This window comes from Gambusia affinis, linkage group LG18 (assembly GCF_019740435.1).
Source record: "Gambusia affinis linkage group LG18, SWU_Gaff_1.0, whole genome shotgun sequence".
Classification (NCBI taxonomy): Eukaryota; Metazoa; Chordata; class Actinopteri; order Cyprinodontiformes; family Poeciliidae; genus Gambusia; species Gambusia affinis.
In genome coordinates, this window is record NC_057885.1 from 9,002,423 (window position 1) to 9,022,383 (window position 19,961).

At 39.5% G+C, this 19,961-nt stretch overlaps 3 protein-coding genes across 4 annotated transcripts; 1 reads left to right on the plus strand and 2 right to left on the minus strand.

Annotated features, from left to right (window-relative positions):
* The first annotated feature begins 367 nt into the window (after window positions 1-367).
* On the plus strand, window positions 368-7,737 carry ankrd46b (ankyrin repeat domain 46b). Of its 2 annotated transcripts, none has more exons than XM_044098127.1 (4): window positions 368-542; window positions 2,541-2,883; window positions 5,151-5,309; window positions 7,444-7,737. In XM_044098127.1, the coding sequence occupies exons 2-4, from the start codon at window positions 2,573-2,575 to the stop codon at window positions 7,658-7,660; spliced, it is 687 nt and encodes a 228-aa protein (XP_043954062.1). In that variant the 5' UTR covers window positions 368-542; window positions 2,541-2,572; the 3' UTR covers window positions 7,661-7,737. The 2 variants fall into 2 exon arrangements, with proteins under 2 accessions (XP_043954062.1, XP_043954063.1); XM_044098128.1 differs by lacking the exon at window positions 368-542 and adding an exon at window positions 619-735.
* A 2,072-nt stretch (window positions 7,738-9,809) lies between these two features.
* On the minus strand, window positions 9,810-11,108 carry LOC122820575. Its single transcript, XM_044098129.1, has 2 exons — window positions 10,334-11,108; window positions 9,810-10,260 (listed from the first exon to the last, which is right to left on the minus strand). Exons 1-2 carry the CDS (start codon window positions 11,006-11,008, stop codon window positions 10,099-10,101), a joined length of 837 nt encoding a protein of 278 aa, XP_043954064.1. The 5' UTR covers window positions 11,009-11,108; the 3' UTR covers window positions 9,810-10,098.
* A 7,223-nt stretch (window positions 11,109-18,331) lies between these two features.
* On the minus strand, window positions 18,332-19,396 carry LOC122820576. Its single transcript, XM_044098130.1, has 2 exons — window positions 18,640-19,396; window positions 18,332-18,560 (listed from the first exon to the last, which is right to left on the minus strand). Exons 1-2 carry the CDS (start codon window positions 19,351-19,353, stop codon window positions 18,363-18,365), a joined length of 912 nt encoding a protein of 303 aa, XP_043954065.1. The 5' UTR covers window positions 19,354-19,396; the 3' UTR covers window positions 18,332-18,362.
* Window positions 19,397-19,961: the final 565 nt, after the last annotated feature.

Here is a 19,961-nt window from a genome sequence, read left to right on the forward strand (position 1 = left end):
AATTACTGGTGTATTATTTGGACTCACATATTTTCTAATAAAGGTTTAAAAATGCCTCATCATTGTTGTTGTTGTTGGCACTGCAACTTGTGAATTCAAGCTTAAAACCAAAACTACTCCCACCCCTCCTTTCACATTTATCTGGTTTTAATTTTAAGTTGCTGTAATTCAAACCACGTTAGCCTTACATGAGGAAAAATTCAGCTGACGTTAAAAAAAATCATAAAGATATAATCGCATTATTACTATATAATAATATGGTAATTCTTGAATTTCATCAAAACTTGTACTATCCATGCATAAAATTTTTTGCATGCGCCAGAAAGAGAAATTACTGCTAAATAATTATTAGTCTGTCTGTATGGACGTGCATACAGCTTTTCTGTATTATCTTTACAGCCCGCATAGGGTTGTAACATAACAATAGAACAGTAGATGGCGACAAAATACTCATCTTCTGTGTTAAAAAGAAAGCTAGCAACGTTAGCTTGAAGAGCTGCGACGTACAGTTTTTTTCTACTAATTTGGAAACTTATAAACAGGTGAGTTGCAATACCGACAGTCTACAAATGGTCTAAATGACCAATAATATCGTGTATGTGTTTGCAAAGCTATAGGACGACGTATTATTGGCTTTATGGCGATTCGTTGTTAGCTTCTAGCTTAAATTAGCTTCGCAGGCTATATTTTTTGGGGGGGCAGACTGGTGTCCTCCACTTGATGTCATTATAGGGCATGAGTTCAAAAATAACAGAAAAGGAGTACTTGTAATTCCAAGCTGACACATATTCTGTCTTTGCTAATGTTTTTGCTCAACGGTTAGCTTCAGTCGAGTAGCCTAGCTATGCACTCCTTTACCAAAAATATTACACACAGCTTTGGGCTAACAGTTTTAAACAATATAAATATGCTGTTGTTAAAAACTATAGCATTTAATGGTTTGTCAGCGTCATGCAAAAACGCGTAAAAACTACTTATATCAGCTATTAACATATATGGAAAGGTACATAGCTAAATCCCAGCATTAGTATAAGTGCAAATGCAATAAATAGCCTGTTTCCGGTGCTAAAAAGGAAAAAAAATAACGTCAGTTCAGCCAAATTGCGCCCTTGCTTTTGGGAAAATCCTCGTTTGTGTAATAGCTTTTCTGTATTATCTTTACAGATCGCACAGGGTTGTAACATAACATAACAACCACAACGCCTCTCTCTAGGAGGCTTTGTTTTAGCCTAAATTAGCTTCACCTGGTTAATTTAACAGCGCTGCTTCGCTGGGGGCTTGCTGTCAGACTTTACAACTTGCCACTGTAAGGAAGTTAAGGTTCACAAAAAAGTGCGTCTAGCATTGCTCCTTAGCATGCTGTGTAGTGACGTAGTTTTTACCCATTTCCTGTAATGGAACGTGTTTTAATATCTGCATTCCAACGCTAGCTAATCTGGGAGTTTCATATGCTCCCAGATTAGTTAACTACTAACTAGGTAGTATTTTTCCACTCACAGCCAGACTGTGACTGTGACACATAAAAAGAGAGATAAGATAAAGTGTATTGGGATGACATAGTCCATAATTTATTGGTCTTTATATATACATATATATTTTTAACAAATATTTTAATTCACTCACATTAATTTGTGTAGTTTGATTATTTTGAAGTTAACTTTATCAACCGTTTTTGTGAAATTCTTTTGTGAAAAGTGACTGTGGCTGAGTTGCTGGCTTCACCAGACGTCTTACATGCTACAAAGCCATTCCCACTCTGTATTTTAGACTCATTTTGTACTTCTTGTAGTGGATATGCAGGATAGTGTGAAATGCATTTGTGTTGGGTCCGTCTGCCACCGGTTTCTTAATATGTAAATCCTGGACTCGTTTGCATAAATGCACACAGTTTACTTGCACTGTCAAATTTTAAAATATGGAATTTGAATATTTCATCGAAACCTCATTGACGTTTTCCCTGAACTTTCATTGAATTGTTGGTTTTGGTCATAAAAAAGTTTGATGTAGAATGAAATCTGATAAACATGAATGAAATGCTGTCTTAAAGAATATTCAAGTGAAACAAAAGTTAGATTAAAATTTGATATTTTTTTTCTCAATGTGGTAAAGTTGTTTCACTTCTGCTTTCGGGAGACGTCTTAGCAGACTTGACTGCTCTAAATTTACACTTTTAAGGTTAAAAAGGGTGCATGATTCGACAGTAATAGACATATTAATATTAGGTTCTGTTCTCTGGACATTCAAGCTGAGTTTTTTTCTCTGAACTTTCATTGAAGTTGAGGAGGAGGAAAATCAAATCATTTTAAAGAATTTGAAGTTTAATTCTTGTTTAAACTACATCAAAACCGTCTTTAGCTGATACAACTTTTATGATAATTATTCCATAGAAATATATTTCTGTTTTACTTCTGACACCTGTTTTAAAAACATTTTCAACGTATTTCACTAATCCTAAGTGTCCTCCCATCCAAATCCATTCAGCGCATATCGCAGCTTCATCTCCCCTAAAGCTTATTCAAACGTCCGCTTTGTGATTTCAGGTACGCTGGAATTTTCTGACACTCACTCGGACATGTCCTATGTCTTCATCAATGACTCGTCGCAGACCAGCGTGCCTCTGCTGCAGGCCTGCATCGACGGCGACCTCCCGTTCGCCAAGAGGCTCCTGGAGACCGGCTGCGACCCCAACATCCGCGACAACCGCGGCCGCACCGGCCTCCACCTGGCCGCCGCCCGCGGCAACGTGGAGATATGCCGCCTGCTGCACAAGTTCGGCGCCGACCTGCTGGCGACGGACTACCAAGGGAACACGGCGTTGCACTTGTGCGGCCACGTGGACACCATACAGTTCCTGGTGTCCAACGGGTTAAAGATCGATATCTGGTGAGAATGCGGCAGCTTTTTTTTTTTTTACATCCTTTTATTTACGTCCAGAGTCTGCCTGTGTCTTCCAATGCCAACTTCAATCATTGCCTCCTTTGTTCTTCTGTTAGCAGCATGTTACCCATTTGCTTTGAATATTGAAAATGCTGCTGAGTTGCAACATTTATGTGGTACCTGCTGCAACAAGATTTATATTTAGATCACTAGTCCATCCATCCATCATCCATCCATCCATCCATCCATCCATTCATTCATTCATTTAGATCACTAGTGTCTGTGTCAAGTGTATTTCTTGTAGTGGGATTTCATCAAACTGGATAAATGCGTGTAAAGAGAATGTACTCCATATTGACCGACCATGTGTTGTAGTCCATAGCAGTTCTGACGTTGCCATGGCAAAACATTCTCAGTATTTTGTGCATTTCAGGTTGGTAGTAAGTTTTAGAAAAATGACAAAAAAACTGAACTGTTAGGGGCTGAAATGCAAACAAAAAAAATGTCAAAATTTGGGGGCGAGGGGTCTCTGCTTGCCTCTGATCTGAGTTCTGAACAGAAAACCCCGGAGTAAAACATTCTCAGTTTTCTGCATTTGGCTACTGTGGTGGTGCATGACGCGCTTGCCTTTGATGTCTGCTGTTTTGCTGTGCTCTTAGGAAGTCGCTGCAGTTTCGATACCCTTTGCTGCATGCCCGTCCTATCTCACATTACCCTTCTTTCTTGTCTTACCACTTTCAAATAAAGGCCAGTTGAGCCAAAAATTAAAAAAATTGAAAAAAAGAAGTGAAGGCTTTTAATGCTGTTATACAAACGCAGTAGTAAAAGTTAGTAGTAAAGCACAATAACATGGAACTTTCCTAACACAAATCCAGACCTAATGAGTTTATTTTGTACTCATTAAATTAAACTGCCAGTGGAACAGATTAGTTGATCATTATAAACTTGCTGCATGCAGAGATCTTCTTTCTCATACCTATAATTCATTAACCTCATCACTCCATCAAAACCACATGATGCCTTTTACTTTATCTGCAAATTCTGGGTTGTACTTGGATTGCATTACAGATGTCTGTGTGTTAGATCCAAAGGACTATTAGTGTGAAGTTCTTGGTAGGATATTTTATATGTTAAAGTCAAACATTCCCACTCTGAAACTCAAATGGTCATTTGGTTGGACTGTAACGTTGCCTAATGCCCACAGTGACCACATGTCTGTGGGGTGTAGAGATCTCTGAGGTAGAGATGGATGTAAGAAAGTGGAAAAGATGCTTCAGGAAAACATCTTCTGTTACTTAGCGATAAATTATCCCAATTCCAAACATCTTTAGCAAAAGTGACAGCTGTGGTTTCTCATATTTCAGTCGGACGGTTTCATTTTAACTACATATTTGTCATGTGTAAACCACAGCAAAGGCTTTAAGGATTTAAGTGTGGGTTTTGTTTTTCAGTTTGAATAGCCTTGAGATCCTCCCCTGAACCTGTGGGTAACTTTGGAAATCTGACCAACCGTCAAATTGTCATGTTATTTCTTGTAGAAAATACAAAAAACACACACACACAAAAAAAAAATGTAATTGAAATTGTAGACGCTTCTCCAAAGGTTCTTAACCAAACCAGTAAAGCTTTGGTTACCGGTTACAAACCGGTAACCAAAGCTTTACTACTTTTGTAATGGATTGCAGAACATAGCTGTACAGACACAAATCTCGGGTTCATATCTTCTTTCTAAGGCCAAAAATGTGGCTTGTTTGAACCCCCATTTGTTTTGCTTTAGTAGACTAGGAAACCAGTTACCTCTTGTGCTTGCCCAGTGGTTGGATAGACTTCAACCGCTGCCAAATGTGACATTTTTTCACATTCTCAAAGGAGGAGCAACACTGGTGGTTCTTTTTATTTAAACAGTCTATGTTACATGACTCTACACACAGGTCTTTGTATAAAAACCTCTTCTAATGAGTTGCTATGGCTTCAGGGGAAATCCTTTGTTGAACTAAGTTCACAGAATGAAAGGATTGCTAACTTTACATTCACAAATTGGCACTTCTTCTTATCTAGAACAACTGCATCCTTGTTCTAGACTGTCTTGCTTTTGTTTATCTGACTTGTTCGTCTTCCTCTGCCATTGTTGTCATTACCAAAAGTGTGTGTGTGGTGGTGCTGCGTGAGGTCGGTTTATTTGAGCGTGTCACTTTGAGTCAGTTCAAAGGTTCAAAGGTTCAGTTTCTTAACTCTTTCCTCCCCCTCCCACCCCCCCTCGCTCTTCCTCACAGTAACCACAATGGCTCGACTCCGCTGGTGCTGGCCAAAAGACGGGGCGTCAACAAGGACGCCATTCGCCTGCTGGAGGGCCTGGAGGAACAGGAAGTGAAAGGCTTCAACAGAGGGGCTCACTCCAAACTGGAGACCATGCAGATGGCCGACAGTGAGAGGTGAGCATCTGGAGGACTGGTAGGGAGGAGAGAGTTAGTCAGACACTGGAAAACAGGATGTACCTTCAGGCTCAGCTTGATTTGCAAATCAAAGCTGCAGGATCTAGTTTTAGAATTTTTCTAATATTTCCAAGTAAACTTTGTTTGTTTTTAGTTTTAATACAAGTATTTTGTGGCTATTTCCAAGGGGCTTTTAATAACAGACAGTAAATCTGCTTGGATAAAAGTAGCTCTCTTTTATTTTTTGTCATTTTTTTTTAAAAGAAGCGTCAAACACGACCGAGCTTAAGCTTCAGCTATTTTACATTTGGGAATTCTGAATCTTAACTCAAAGTTCATTCAGCGATAGGTGGCTCTACAACGTCCTGACTCACTACGGTCATTTTTATGAAATTAGAAAATGCATTCCAGTGATGTTTGTTTGGTACTGAAACAGATAATCACTCTTCACTTATACTGCGGTGCAAAAAAGTCTTGGTTTCAAAGCCACTTAAATTCTTTGTTATCCCGTTCCTGCGGGATCAGAGTTTTTCTTTTCTGGTCAGAGATAAAGTGCAGGTTAAATCCCATCGGTCATTTGCACATCATTTAATTTGCTGACCAATTAGAGTCAGAAATGACCGTCTGCACAAGGCAGGACAAATGAGTGGTGTTCAGGTTGCTGCTGTGCCGTTGCTGGTTAAAATGTGAAAGAGTTCTCAAAACTTTAAAAGTACTTTTTGTGTCTGAAGAGAGTGTCCTAATGAATCTTTTTATATATATATATTTAAAAGAATGCATCAACATTTAAATGCATCAGTGAATATCCAAAGTAACAAATTCAGTTATTCTCTATTTTTATTTTTACTTTGGTGTAATTTAAGTTATAGTTACAGCCTATTGTAAATCTTTATTTTTCCTTCTACACACTGTTTTTAGCCACCATGGACGTGGCAAAAAAAATAAAAAATAAACAAATCAGTCATGCTCTGTTTCAGAGGCATTCAAACTGTTATCAGTTCATTCTACTGTAAAGCAAATAAATCAAGGTTACATGAACAGCTTTAGTAGATAATGGAGCGCAGCACGCTAGTCATTAAAATAACATTCAAATGAAACCACAAACCTCCAAGGAGACATGATTTATACACAACTGGTCTGAAACAGGATTCATTTGAGGTGCACAAAGTTTTATCTACATTAAGTTAACAAGAATAATCCTGAGAAATGTTCTGAGCTGGATGAGGAGCAGGACAAGCTATAGGTGGTGTTAGCTTAGCCTTCAACTCTCTCCATTTCTTTTGTTTTAGAAACTTCAATATAACATGTGAAAAATGTACAGAATAATATAAAAACATGGAACCAAAATATAGTTAAGGATATCACATCAGGAGCCCATAAAAAATACTCAAATCTCTACAAATTTAAACCAATGAAATAAGTTTGTGGGGCGTGCTGTGGTGGCGTAGGGGATAGAGCGACCCACGTTTGGAGGCCGTGAGTCCTCAACGCGGCCGTCACGGGTTTGATTCCCGGACCCGGCAACATTTCCCGCATGTCTTCCCCCCTTTCCTGTCAGCCTACTGTCATATAAGGGACACTAGAGCCCACAAAAAAACACCTGGAGGGGTAAAAAAAAAAAAAGTTTGTGGAGGCTTTTGAAAGTCTTCTGGAACAAGTTACTTATATCACACTGAAACTGCAGCAAGTGCTACTTTTAAAGTCTCTAAGGTTTCTTAAATTTAAGTCTTGGCCATCCTAACACATGAATATGCTTTGATGTAAAACATCCCATTGTAAATCTGGCTGCCTGGTGAACATTTATCCCAGTTTGGTGCAACTTTTAGCAAGTTATTTCTTTCAGAGCGACTCTGTATTTATCTCCAGTCCATCTTTCTGTCACTAGCTTCCCTCTTTGTTCTGATGAACGCTGCAAGCAACATGTGTCAACATGTGTCAGGTGTCTTGTCTCAGCCACTGGAACGCCGTAACCACTGGTCTACATAGTTACCAGTGGTAACCATGGGGGGGTAAACTGGAGCCCGGAACCAAGAAAGAATCGAGTCACATTTGTTAGCCATGGTGGCAAATGGGAGAAATTCTAGAAGAGCTTGTCTGTGTGTCGGTGGTCCATTTCGTCTCTTGTGTGTCCCAGCGCGATGGAGAGCCACTCTCTGCTCAACCCCAACCTGCAGAGCAGCGAGGGCGTCCTGTCCAGCTTCCGCACCACCTGGCAGGAGTTTGTGGAGGACCTGGGCTTCTGGAGGGTCCTGCTGCTGCTGGTGGTCATCGCCCTCCTGTCCCTCGGCATCGCCTACTACGTCAGCGGGGTGCTGCCTTTCTCCAGCAGCCAGCTGGAGTTGGTTCACTGAGGAGGAGGAAGGGAGGGAAAGGAACAGCATGGAGGGAGGAAGGTCGAAAAGTTGAGTCAAAGTTCTGCTCAAACAAATGTGGATTTATTTGCTGCCCAGATTCAGTTTTATCATCTTATCCTATGAAAGGAAAGAATCCTAACAAATTCTCCTCTAACATTTGCCTTTACTTAATGTAAAATTGTTGCTTATTTCACTAAGAGACAGGAGAACATTTAGTTTAGTTTCAGAAGTGAGAACGATTGAAGTTGGACTCATCCAGAATCATCCTGCTCCTGTTGTGTTTGACTCACTAACTCTCCAGTCGCCCTTTTCCTGTTACAATCTGTATATTCCAGTGTTTGTATCTTTATTTTGACAGTGTTCTCTTATTATTATTATTATTTATTGCCTATTCATTTTCTTTGTACTGAATGTTTATTACAGTCCTGCATCTCTTTTGTCTTTATTGCCTGAAACCCAAATAGCATTAAAATTTTTTTGTTATTTGCTGCGATGACTGAAAGTGATCTACAGCCGTCCTGTAGAGGTGATGAACGTTGAAACACTCAGAAAAGCACCGTGGCTGTTTCTTTAGACTGAAAGGGTCCATTTAATGAAGCATGCAGCTCTGTTTCATTCCACCTAACACCATGATGACCATCATGTAGAGGATTATCATGGGGTTATGAATGCAGATCAGTTCCGTTGCTTTTGTTGTATATTCATTTTATCTGATCGTCTTTTTCTTTTTGCTATATCCATGTAAATAAAGCATTTAAAGTAAATCCTGGTTTAATGTAGAAAATAAAGTCAAGAACAAATGTAGTGATCAACAACGCCTCCTGTGTGTTTTGGATTTTTAGAAATTAAATATTCAGCTGTTAATGGGATTAGTGGCAAAGAACTATACATTAAATATCTGCTGCTGTTGGATGAACCTTCCAGATCTCTCAGCTTTTCTGGTTCTGGTTCTGGTTCTGGTTCTGCTCTGCATCCCCAGAACCAAACATGGAGAAGCATTGTGGATAGCCATTTAGAAGTGGAAAAAAAAAAAGCAGAAGTGTTGCTATTAAATCATCACAAATTAAACAGATTTTAAAATAATTACCAACATCTCAAACCAAAAGATTTTTGTCCCTTTAAACTAAAAATATATAGTAAATTCATGCATTTTATTTTTAGCAAATTGTTTTGTTGTTTTTTGTTTGGTTTTTTTTGAGTAAAATTCAGCATTTTTAACCTAATAAATTAGCATGTTCTTATCAAAAATTGCGCTCAATAGATTTATCATTAAAACATTCTGCCTAACATTTTTAAATAACGGAAATTTGAATGACTCAGTTTTAAATGCATCTATTCCCTGGACAAATCACCTATTGTTTTTTCTTCTTTTTTTAACCAAATATATATATTTTTTCTTTATTTTTTTTGCATTTGAACAAAATCATAAACAAATCCCAAGTGTAATTATTTATTTTTAAACTAACTTGTTTGATTACAAGAATTTTTAATCGCATATTGTTAAATACCGCATTCAGTCCTATCACTGCTCCACGGTGTTTAATCGAATGATCAACAATAAAATACTTACCGGCTGTTCCTCACTGTTTGTTCTGATTTCGAGCGCTGCCTACATTTTACCCCTCATACCTGATAAGGAGATGCTGAACTGTTATTGCGATTCCTCATCTTCCCAGGGCCCCAAGCATGCGGGCCTAATGCAAAAGAATCAATCATGTTTATGTTGTTTTTTTTCATAATATCGTTTTGCTCCTCAAACTGCCAGACGTCGTTACTACAAGATAGTGATTTAGTATTTCATGTTTTAATGCCACTACTGAGACGAGGCCGCTAAACGGGTAAAAGCAGCAGGCGAACAAGTGAACGTTCTCTTTTTTAGAGCAGTTAGGTGTTCTGTGTGCGCGGCTCTCCCTTCGGTCCGTCTAACGTTCCCGCTGCAGATTTTCCTTAACGTCAAGGTCACTCAGCCAGTTTTTAAACCTGCTGACCAAGTGACTGAAATTCAGGCAAATTATTCTCACAGATTTCTGTTGGGCTAAGTAACAGTACAGCTACTTAGCCCAACGGCTTTGTTTTGTTTTTTTTAATGCTTTTAACACACGTTGTTTTGAAAGAATAGAGACACGAAGCAGGAAAACTGTAATTCTTTCTTTAAATATCAACTTCAAATTTATTTCTGCAGCACTTTAAAAACAGGTTTAAAGCTGCACCAAAGTGCCGTACAAAAAATGCTAATAAAATAAGTTGATGAAAAGAAAGAGAATAACGTTAAAATAATAAGTAATAAGTTTTTTTTAAAATGTTTTTTTTTGAGAAAACTTCCGCTTCAGTGAGAGCAGAAAGGCTCAAACCTCCACACAAAATGCAACAGACAGCAGAGTGTGATTCTTTAGATGACGAGGCCAGATCCTGGCCTTCTCTGTTCCCGCGGCATTTCATACCAAGACAGCTCTTCCCCTCCTTTGATTTGGAGACCGAAGGTACCATCTAATACAGATACACAGAACAAACACCAGAAGGAGGATAATAATGCCAATGAAGACATCAATGCCAATACACAAAAGTTCTTTATGTGCAGGGGGGCTTTGGGTGTGTTGCTGTGGAGGAGAGAGATGGGATTAGGACATGGTGAGAGCAAAAGATGCGAAAAGCACTGAGTTTCATACTTACAGACGGAGTGGCGGAGGTTTTAATGCTCGATCGCTCCTGTTGGACCCTCAGTCTACATGCAGCAGGGTCTCCTTTCTCTTTAGAGTCTTTCTGGACATAGCAGTAATAGTTCCCTTGATCATCCAGCTGGACCCCCTTCAGGATCAGCGACAGGTCCCCCGCTGACTCCCAGTCAGGTGGCAAAGACGCACGACCTGTGAATCTCTCTCCATATTCGACGTTACCGGAGCGATCCACTTTAATCACGAGCTGCCCGTTAGTTTCCCACAGAACAAACTTCAGATGTTCATCCAGAGTTAAAGAGAAGCAGGGAAGTTTTGTTGTTTCGCCTTCAGACGCTGAAATGTTGGAGGCAAAGACAACAGCTAGCTTGATGAGCACTTCATTGTCTCCGCACATTAATTCATAATGTCCGTTGTCGTTGTAGTTGACATTCTTCAGGAAAATACCCGACGAGGAAATGTTGAGCCGCGATCTGTATTCATCAACCGGCTGCAGAACTCCGTTGGCCGAGTCGGCCATCGGGGCAGAGGATAAATCCTTCAGCCTCCTGATCAGCTGCGCACAGTTAACCTGCGATGACAGCTTTACAGTGTCGCCCAAAGAAGCTACCAAATCGCCTCTGATAAAAGGCAAAAGAAAGACAGCCGGAACGAAGAGAGAGATCCACTCCATGACTGAGAATGTGTTGCAGTGACAGCAGGATGAAAGGAAGGAAGATAAAGAGAAGCGGCCTTTATACTCAGCAATGTGTGGGCGGAGGAAGATGGGCACACATTTGGAGTGAGATGCACAAAGCCACTCCCCACCCTGTCACGCTGGGGGTTTTTCCTCCCTCTCTTCCAACTGAAATATGAGAGCAGAGCAGGTTCCCCTCAATATATTTACTCCGCAGCGCAATCTGCTTTAAGAAGCGCCTTTAAGTAATGATGATATATTATTTAGGCTATTGATTTTACTAGGACATCTGAGGAGGCTCTGCTGCAAACAGGTCGAGTTTTTATATCAGCAGAGCCTGAAAGCATGACAGTAAAAGATGAAGAGAGCCGCACATCCCATGGGTAAAAGGTTGCTAACACCACTCAGCTGCATCATCCGATTGACCCAGTTAATGTTAACACAATGTCAAGTACTAAATGTAATGACCTTGTAGCGGTCAGATATTCTTAAAACAACTTCGTCCCTAAACAACAATCACGATCCACTCTGGCAGTTTTATGTATGAGCTGGAGATTTAAATGGGAAGCTGTTAGACAAACGATCTGAATGCGTGTGTGGAGGAAACAAGAAGAGACTCCTGGAATGTGGCAATCCGACAGGAAGTGGCGCTCTGCCAAGCGGATTGACACGCTTCAGACCAGGTAACCACATATCAGTAAAATCAAAAGTCACACGTGGAAACGTCTGACTATGCAAATCTCACAGTGTTTGTATTGAAATAATCACAGTTCCTGTTTTTGTTTGCCATTTATATCATCTGTCTCGCCAGATTGTATCTTCTGTCATCAAAAAACAATGATCTAAAACGAAGTAGGTACATTTCACTGTCACGAATCTGGGCTTTTGGATTTGGTTTTGATCTTATTTATCATTGAGTCTTAGTTCTCTTTAGTTTAGCCCTTCATGGTCCGTTGTCACGCTATTATTTTGTCACGCTATTATTTTGTCACGCTATTATTTGTCACGCTATTATTTGAGGCATTTAGTGTTATCAGAATTGTCTTGTTAATGATCTCCTTATTTTCAAACCTTCATAGTGCTTCTTCTTTCACTTTTTCTTTGGTCTTTTTTGTCTGAATTCATGTCCATCTTTCTTTAGCCATTCTAGTTAGAGCTAGAGTAACTAGAAAATCTAAACAAAGAAATAACCTATGTTCCTGTGTTTCTCAGTTTCCTGTGTTTCTCAGTGTTTCTTTAGTTTTATAAGTATTTTCAGCTCCCTGCTGTTTTCTCCCTGTTGTTTCCTAAACCGGATGCTGTCGGTTAGGTCTTGCGCACCAACATGCAGCAGAATGAGTAAAATACGACCGCCCCCCCCCCCCCCACACACACACACACACACACACACACAACTCCAGCTTAGCATCACTCTCCCATCACCCCAATAGTCAAATAGGGAATATATGACATTTAGATGAAACTCTAGATTACGCCACATGTAGAAGATGTTTGATTTTATTCTGATTATCTGATTATTAATAGTTAACAAAAAGATCCACATCCAAACTACATGGTTTATAGTTTTATTTAGAAATGTTTACAAAAAAAGAGAATTGAACAGGATTTATGTACTTCAATGACGAATGAATAAATAACCCGATCTATTTAAACACTTGTTGTATCTTCACTAAAGTCGGATGGATGGCAGCTTCTCTGTACCAGCTCCTAAACTATTCCAGCATCACGGCGTATTTTGCCACAGCACCACAAACAAAGAAGAGCAACAAGCAGCAGGATCACAAGGAGAACCCAGGTGTAGATCTGCCAAGGTCAAGTGAGTTCGGCGCATCTCTGGGTTTGCTGCAGAGAAAGAGAGAGAGAGAAAGGGAAGTTTATAGAGACAATCAGACTCACTATAGTTGTTATATTCTGCATAGAGAATAAATTTGGTTCGTCTCTCACATTTCTAGGTGATGCTGTGCTGGAGATCATCTGATGAGTCATTTTCTCAGTGACGGTCAGTCTGACAGCAGCAGGAGTCCCAGATTGTTTCCCATATCGATCTTGGATGTAGCAGAAATAATCCCCGCTATCCTCAGGCTGAACCCCCTCAATGGTCAGTGACAGATCTCCGTTAGTGACCCAGTCAGTGGACACAGTCAGTCCGTCAGCAGGTGTCCCGCTGCATCCTTAGTTGGAGTTCTTCACACACAGATGTTTCCCGTTTTTCTCCCACCGACCAGCTAAGTCTGTTTTAGTCTGTTTTCACTTCATACATCCCTCCATCGGTGAACAGCGTGTGGGTGAAGACGATGTTTGAAGACATTATCTTTATCCGGTCTCTGTACTTCCCGGTGGTCACAGTCCACTCTCCGCGCTGATAAGTAGCGACCTCCAGGGTACCACGATCCCCCAAATCCCGCAGCAGCCTCCCCGATTCGCCCGGCTCGCAGCTTACAGGAACTTCAAACTGGTCTCCTACGATCACTTTGACGCTGTCCGCTGCACGGAGGCGGACAACGAGAAAGAGGATAAAGGCGGAGAAACATCCTGATCGCACCGGTTCCATTGGAGAGTGGAGAGAGGCAAGTGTTTCACAACTTATATAGAAAAAAAAGGAGAACAAAGGGGAGGAAACCTGTCACACCACAAAAAAGAAAAAAAAAGGGAGAAATAAGGGTGTGGAGGCGTTACACTGTGGCTAATGAGATACTGAGAGGACACCTTTTGCATGTTTCAAGTGTCGTCAGTAGTAAAAGCTGCTAAATCCGCTTTTGATCTTCCACACCTTTGACACCCTTCAATCTTAGACATCTGGCCTGAATGTTTTAAACCTAAATATAACTGACATCGTTGCTACAAGGTAGTTGTACTTAAAGCTTCATCACTGTAAAAATAATTAGGGTGTTTAAACTTAAAAACTTGAGTTAAGCAGCTGCCTTAAAAACACAAGTTAACACAACTTGAAATAATGTTGTTTTCCAACTTAGGATGTCGAGCTAGAAAAGTAGCCCAATTGCTGATAATTCGTTGTTTAAATATGATACCATAAGTTGAAATGACTAACTATAGAACATTATTCATTCTCCAAAAATTGAGTACTCTAGTCAAGTAAAATTACAATCATATTCCATTTGAACTTAAATAATTAAGTTATACCACTTGTCTAACTAATGACTACTAGTTGTATGAACTTCATTCTCTGAGTTTAAACAACTTGCAAAGTTACATCAACCATTCAAAAAACTTGTTTTATTTTGTTAAAGTAGCAAACAATTATATCTACTTTCAACTCTCATTTTAAAGTTAAACTGACTAACTGTATTCATACCAATTACCTTTTTAAGTTATTTTTACTCAAGAGTTTAAGGCAGCTACTGAACTTCAAATTACAATTTAAGTAAACTAACATTTCCAAATATTGTTCACTTTCTCCACTAATAATGCCAAGTTTACCAGTTTCCTAAAAATAATTACACAAAATACATTTCCATTTCAAATATTATACATTTATTTTTATCTTTCTCAATCAAATATGAGACAAGCCTTAAATCAAGTGTAAAAGAAAACATTTGTCCAAGACAAGCAGAAGTGTTGACATTTATTGAGAATCAAAACTGACAAAGACATAAAAATGTTTTTGGATAAATAAAAACAGAACTATATATATAAATCTCAATAAATAAATGCACTTAACAGGCACCAAGTAAGAACTTTACCTAATGTTTTATTAATTTCATTGACCATCTATAATGTCCATATTTATTTTTCCACCTTAGTTCCAACAAATTATAGATTTTAGCACAATTTACAGTTTATCATTTAAAAAAAAAATGTTCTTTTACGCTTGTAGATTAATTTATGACTCTTAAATATTTATTTTTATCCTTTTTTCCCCAAAAACTCTTTTTTTTCCCCCAGGAGTTGCTTTTACATGTCTCATGTTTTTACTTTACCTAATGCATTTCTGCTTTATTATGCAAATAAGGTGGGCAGAGACATTTTTCTAATGTCAGCTGGCTGTGGAGACCATCTTAAGGCAGGCTGTCTTTCTTGGGCAAGTTCAACTATTGGTCAACAGATCTGCACATGGATTCTGCTCCTTCCTGTCTGTTGACCAATAGTGGAGGAGCTGACCCAAGAAAGACAGCACACCTTATTTGCAAAATAAGGCCTAACACAAGAAAGAGATATATAAAAATAACAATTAAAAAGACTTGGGGGAAGGGAACACACACACACTTAAGACATGAATGCATCTACAAGTAAAGGACAAACACCCATATGTATTAAATTATGTGCTAAAAAATATAGTTTGTAGGAACTAAGCTGGAAAAATATCAAGGTAAATTATAAGATATGAGGTGAAGTTCTCTTATTTATTTAATTGGTGAATTTTAAGTATTTTATAGGCGAGTTTCAGTCCTCCATAGAAATTGGACCATTGTTTTAAAAACATTCTAACAACGTTGAACAGTAGCAGTGCAAAGTCAATACAACTAGCTACCATCTCTCAAAAACAGTCCAAAAAGTGTAAAACGATCAGTGTTTCAACAAACTCACAAAAACCCTGAGAGAGAGGTTTTTTCACAAATTCAGCACAATGCTAAATGTTTTAGTGCATAACCATTAGTATTAACATTTAGAAAATACGAATAAGGCATGTTTCCATCAACTGGCTATGAGCAACATCAATCAGGATACACAAAGTAATTACATCAAATTTTGATGTTATGCATGGCTGTAGTAAACAGAAAGTAATGTCTCTTAACAAGGACTAAAAATAAGTTTTTGCAAACACAAACGCTACAAAAAATTTTTTAGGAAATGATAGCAAGAAAGAGGAATAGGTAAATATGTAAACAGTTTTTGTAATATTTGTTAGTTTTACATCACACATCCTGATGACAGTTGATGGATCTTCCCAGATATGTAGCGTGGCAAACCAAGCAAAGCAGCAGCCCTTCTCCTTTCATTTGTGTCCTGCAAGAGATGAGACATGCAGTAAGATGAATATATTTTAACAAAAATAACAAATTATGCCTTATTTCTAGCCATCTTCAGTTCTGCTCACATCTTTTGCAAGGCAGTCCAAAATGTCTTTGTGTGGCTGCTTCTTTCCAGATTTGGTTGCTACTTTGTAGACCTCCAGCAGTCTCAGAACCAGGCCTTCAAGTCCAGAAGGTTCCAGAAGGTCTGCGGTGACGATTCTTGTAAATTCTGCCCTAATCTGAGGTGATAGAATATAAAACTTGTAAGGACACAGTTAACTCAGTATGAAATCACTAAATCTCTTGGTGGAACTACTTCAGATGTGCGATTACCTGTCTCTCATGGAACAGAGCAGGCCACCGGGAGATGAGCTCTGTGATGTGTGGTTGATCTCCTGCAATGTCTTTCCTACGCTGAGAAAATGTAGCAACCATCAAATCCTCAAGCAGCTGATGATGATTTGGGTCTTTCTTCTGCATTTCAGCCTCCATTATCTTGCGCTTCACCTCCATGTTTGTCTTCATGATGGACGAGACAAAATATTGGGTTAATGATAACACAAGGTTTTAAAACAATTTAAAGGAATCACTGACTAAATGGGTGCTGCACTTTGACAGTAAAAGAAATAAAATATTTACTTGATCTTCTCAATTAACTTAACTTGTTACTCAATATAACAATAAACTTAATAAAAGAAATCTATGAAAAACAAAACAAAAAAGTATTTTAACATTTAAAATAATCAGTAACAGCATTGTGGGGCAAGGCAAATCTTTGAAATTCAAAGATCTAATTGACTGTAGTAAACTAAAATCTTACAGCACTGTCATACTGTTTTATGAGTGTTTTTATGCCTAAATTACTACTAAAAGTTATGTATTTGATCAATTTAACATTACAGTATATACCCACCCAAGAGAAATATTTTTTTTTTACATTCCATCATTAACATGGACATCTTTAAAGTTTTCATAAGTTGTCTAAAAGTGTGGCAGTGCCTCTTATTAAACCAGTTTGTATCATATTGGCTATGAATAACAGATAAATCGACTAAACATTTTTTAAACCAAGAGCGTAAATGTATCCGAGTAAGTATATACCCATATATGTAAGTACATATATATAATTTCTTTAACAGTGAAATTGCATTTGTCACCGGCAACCAGAAACGGGACACAGCACGAACACATCAAACAAAGGACACGGCTAATTACTGAAACACGACTAATTACTGATGCACAGCCTTTCCGGAAGCCGCTAACTCAGCTGCAGTCAGCACGTCGATGGAAAACTTTGACCAAGCGCCACATATGCGTTTCTGAGGAAGTGTACAATACAAAAATCATGGTAGCTCCTTGTATTTTCTCTTAAGAAAAGTTCTATAAGCGCAATCGAGTAGCATACTGCGTTTAGCTAGGCTCATCTGCATTAATTAACTCCTGCCCTCGACAGTTAGCAAGCTTTTGTTTTATATCCTGTGTTTAAACATGCAACAAAGACACGAACTTTTTGCTCTTAACATATTTAAAAAAATTGATGGCATTATCAAAAAACGACAAATGCAGCTTACCTTATTTCTATGACTCCAGCTCGCTTCGCATTTCGAAAAAATGTCCCGCCGAATTTGAACGCCTTTGGGACAGAGGTCTAGGAAAAAATGGTATTCATCCGCGACTTTGCTTTCGACGTCCTTAATCTGGTCAGGTGGTGTTTCTCTTCTTCATTTACTATGCAATTCTAACTGGGATGGAGAACTTTATAAAGTGACTAAATCTTACATCATATTTAGTTCCTTATCAGATAAAGAGCGAATTTCCGGCACTATTTGTATCTCGCATTAATATTGCCAGTGGTGATCAGTTTTTTATAAGATCCGGTTACCTTTTTAAAACTCAGATTGTCAAGTTATGTTCACACATTTAAATTTATGTTTCACTGAACTGACTCACATCCTCGAGTTGAGATGCCAATAACTCAGGAAATTAAGTTGAAATTACATAACTAATTCTGTTAATTGGAAGTAACTTATAGAAAAACGTTATGATAACTAATCGAGAGTGTGACTTTTAACAGTAATCTTCTTATTCTATTAATATTCCAATGAGGCTGCTAACTGGGTGAGAGGTGCATGCAAACAACCTCAGGTTCTGTGCTCATCTCCCTGGCACTCACCAAACAGGAAGTGGTAAAAGTGAGTTTATTATTATCTTTACATGTCGTAATCGCCTGGTAATACCTGTTCTACTAACAAGCCAAAAGCAAAGAATACAAACTGGAAGGTGTTAAAAGATCTTTATTTATGTCTGAGAGCTGACAGTCTTACAGCTTAAAAGGGATGAAGCGCTTCAATGACGAATAAATAAGTAATCTGAGCTATTTAACCATTTGTAGGTTGACTGGAGTTGGAAGCATGGCATCTTCTGTGTACTAGCTTGTAAAGTTTTCCAGAATCACAGCGTATTTTGGCACGGCACCAAAAATAAAGGAAAACAAGAGCAACAAGCAGCAGGATCACAAGGAGAACCCAGGTGGCGATCTGCCAAGGTCGAGTGAGTTCAGCGCAACTCTGGGTTTGCTGCAGAGAAAGAGAGAAGTTTATAGAGACAATCAGGATCACTATAGTTGTTAGAGAATAAACTTGGTTCATCACTCACATTTCTAGGTGGTGCTGTTGCTGCTGTGCTGGTCATTTTCTCAGTGACGGTCAGTCTGACAGCAGCTGGAGTCCCAGAACGTTTAGTCCCAACTTCGATGTAGCAGAAATAATCCCCGCCATCCTCAGGCTGAACCCCCTCAATGGTCAGTGACAGATTTCCGTTAGTGCTCCAGTTAGTGGACACATTCAGTCTGTCACTGCATTCTTCATAGTTGGAGTTCTTCACACACAGAGGTTTCCCGTTTTTCTCCCATCGACCAGTTAAGTCTCTTTTTCTATGGGTTTTATAGTAACACTGGAGCGTAGCGTCGTCACCCTCGGTGACGGACTTTTCAACAGCATAAACGACCTCCAGCTGGACGCTCTTACGGCCAGACGTGGAGCAGCTCACAGTATACATCCCTCCATCGGTGAACTGCACGCCAGTGAGAACAATCTTTGATAAGTTGCTCTTCATCCAGTCTCTGTACTCGTTGTTCACCTTCCACTGATCGCTCTGGTAAGTAGCGACCTCCCGGAGCCCTTCATCCCCCAAGTCCTGCTGCAGCGTCCCCGTCTCACCCGACTCGCAGTTCATAGGAAGTTCAACCTGGTCTCCTACGATCACTGTCATGCAGTCCATAGCATGAAGGCGGACAGCGAGAAAGAAAAGAAATGCAAAGAAACCTGCTGCTGCTCGTACCGAAGCCATACTTGCTGTGCGCATCCACATGGCAGAATAATGACGTTTTCGGATTTCAGAGGGAGAAAGGGGGGGAGCAGCGATATAGGCTGCAGAAAGGGAGGGAGCAGCGATAGGCTGGAGAAAGGGAGGGAGGAGATAGGCTGGAGAAAGGGAGGGAGGAGATAGGCTGGAGAAAGGGAGGGAGGAGATAGGCTGGAGAAAGGGAGGGAGGAGATAGGCTAGAGAAAGGGAGGGAGGAGATAGGCTGGAGAAAGGGAGGGAGGAGATAGGCTGGAGAAAGGGAGGGAGCAGCGATAGGCTGGAGAAAGGGAGGGAGCAGCGAAGAGGCCGGCCTACCGCGTTAATGCTCTGGGCTGCTTTTACCCAGTAGATTGTTAATTCATCCATCCATCCATTTTCTTACACCCTTGTCCCTCAGTGGGGTCGGGAGGGTTGCTGGTGTCTATCTCCAGCTGCGTTCCGGGCGAGAGGCGGGGTTCACCCTGGACAGGTCGCCAGTCTGTCGCAGGATTGTTGAGTCACTGTTCATAAAATATTTGCGTAGAGTCAGTTAAAGAGATTTGTAGGATGACACCTGTTACAACTTTATTTTATTTAAATAATGTAATGTAGTTCCAGGTAAATAAGAGATGATT

What these genes read in the sequence shown, in the direction of transcription:
- ankrd46b (XM_044098127.1), top strand. Translation starts at nt 2,573, where the DNA reads ATGTCCTATGTCTTCATCAATGACTCGTCGCAGACCAGCGTGCCTCTG. An exon ending in GGGTTAAAGATCGATATCTG is followed by an intron (nt 2,884 to 5,150) that starts GTGAGAATGCGG and finishes TCTTCCTCACAG; the next exon opens with TAACCACAATGGCTCGACTC. An exon ending in CAGATGGCCGACAGTGAGAG is followed by an intron (nt 5,310 to 7,443) that starts GTGAGCATCTGG and finishes TGTGTGTCCCAG; the next exon opens with CGCGATGGAGAGCCACTCTC.
- LOC122820575 (XM_044098129.1), bottom strand. Translation starts at nt 11,008, where the DNA reads ATGGAGTGGATCTCTCTCTTCGTTCCGGCTGTCTTTCTTTTGCCTTTT. An exon ending in AAACCTCCGCCACTCCGTCT is followed by an intron (nt 10,261 to 10,333) that starts GTAAGTATGAAA and finishes TCTCCTCCACAG; the next exon opens with CAACACACCCAAAGCCCCCC.
- LOC122820576 (XM_044098130.1), bottom strand. Translation starts at nt 19,353, where the DNA reads ATGTGGATGCGCACAGCAAGTATGGCTTCGGTACGAGCAGCAGCAGGT. An exon ending in CAACAGCACCACCTAGAAAT is followed by an intron (nt 18,561 to 18,639) that starts GTGAGTGATGAA and finishes CTTTCTCTGCAG; the next exon opens with CAAACCCAGAGTTGCGCTGA.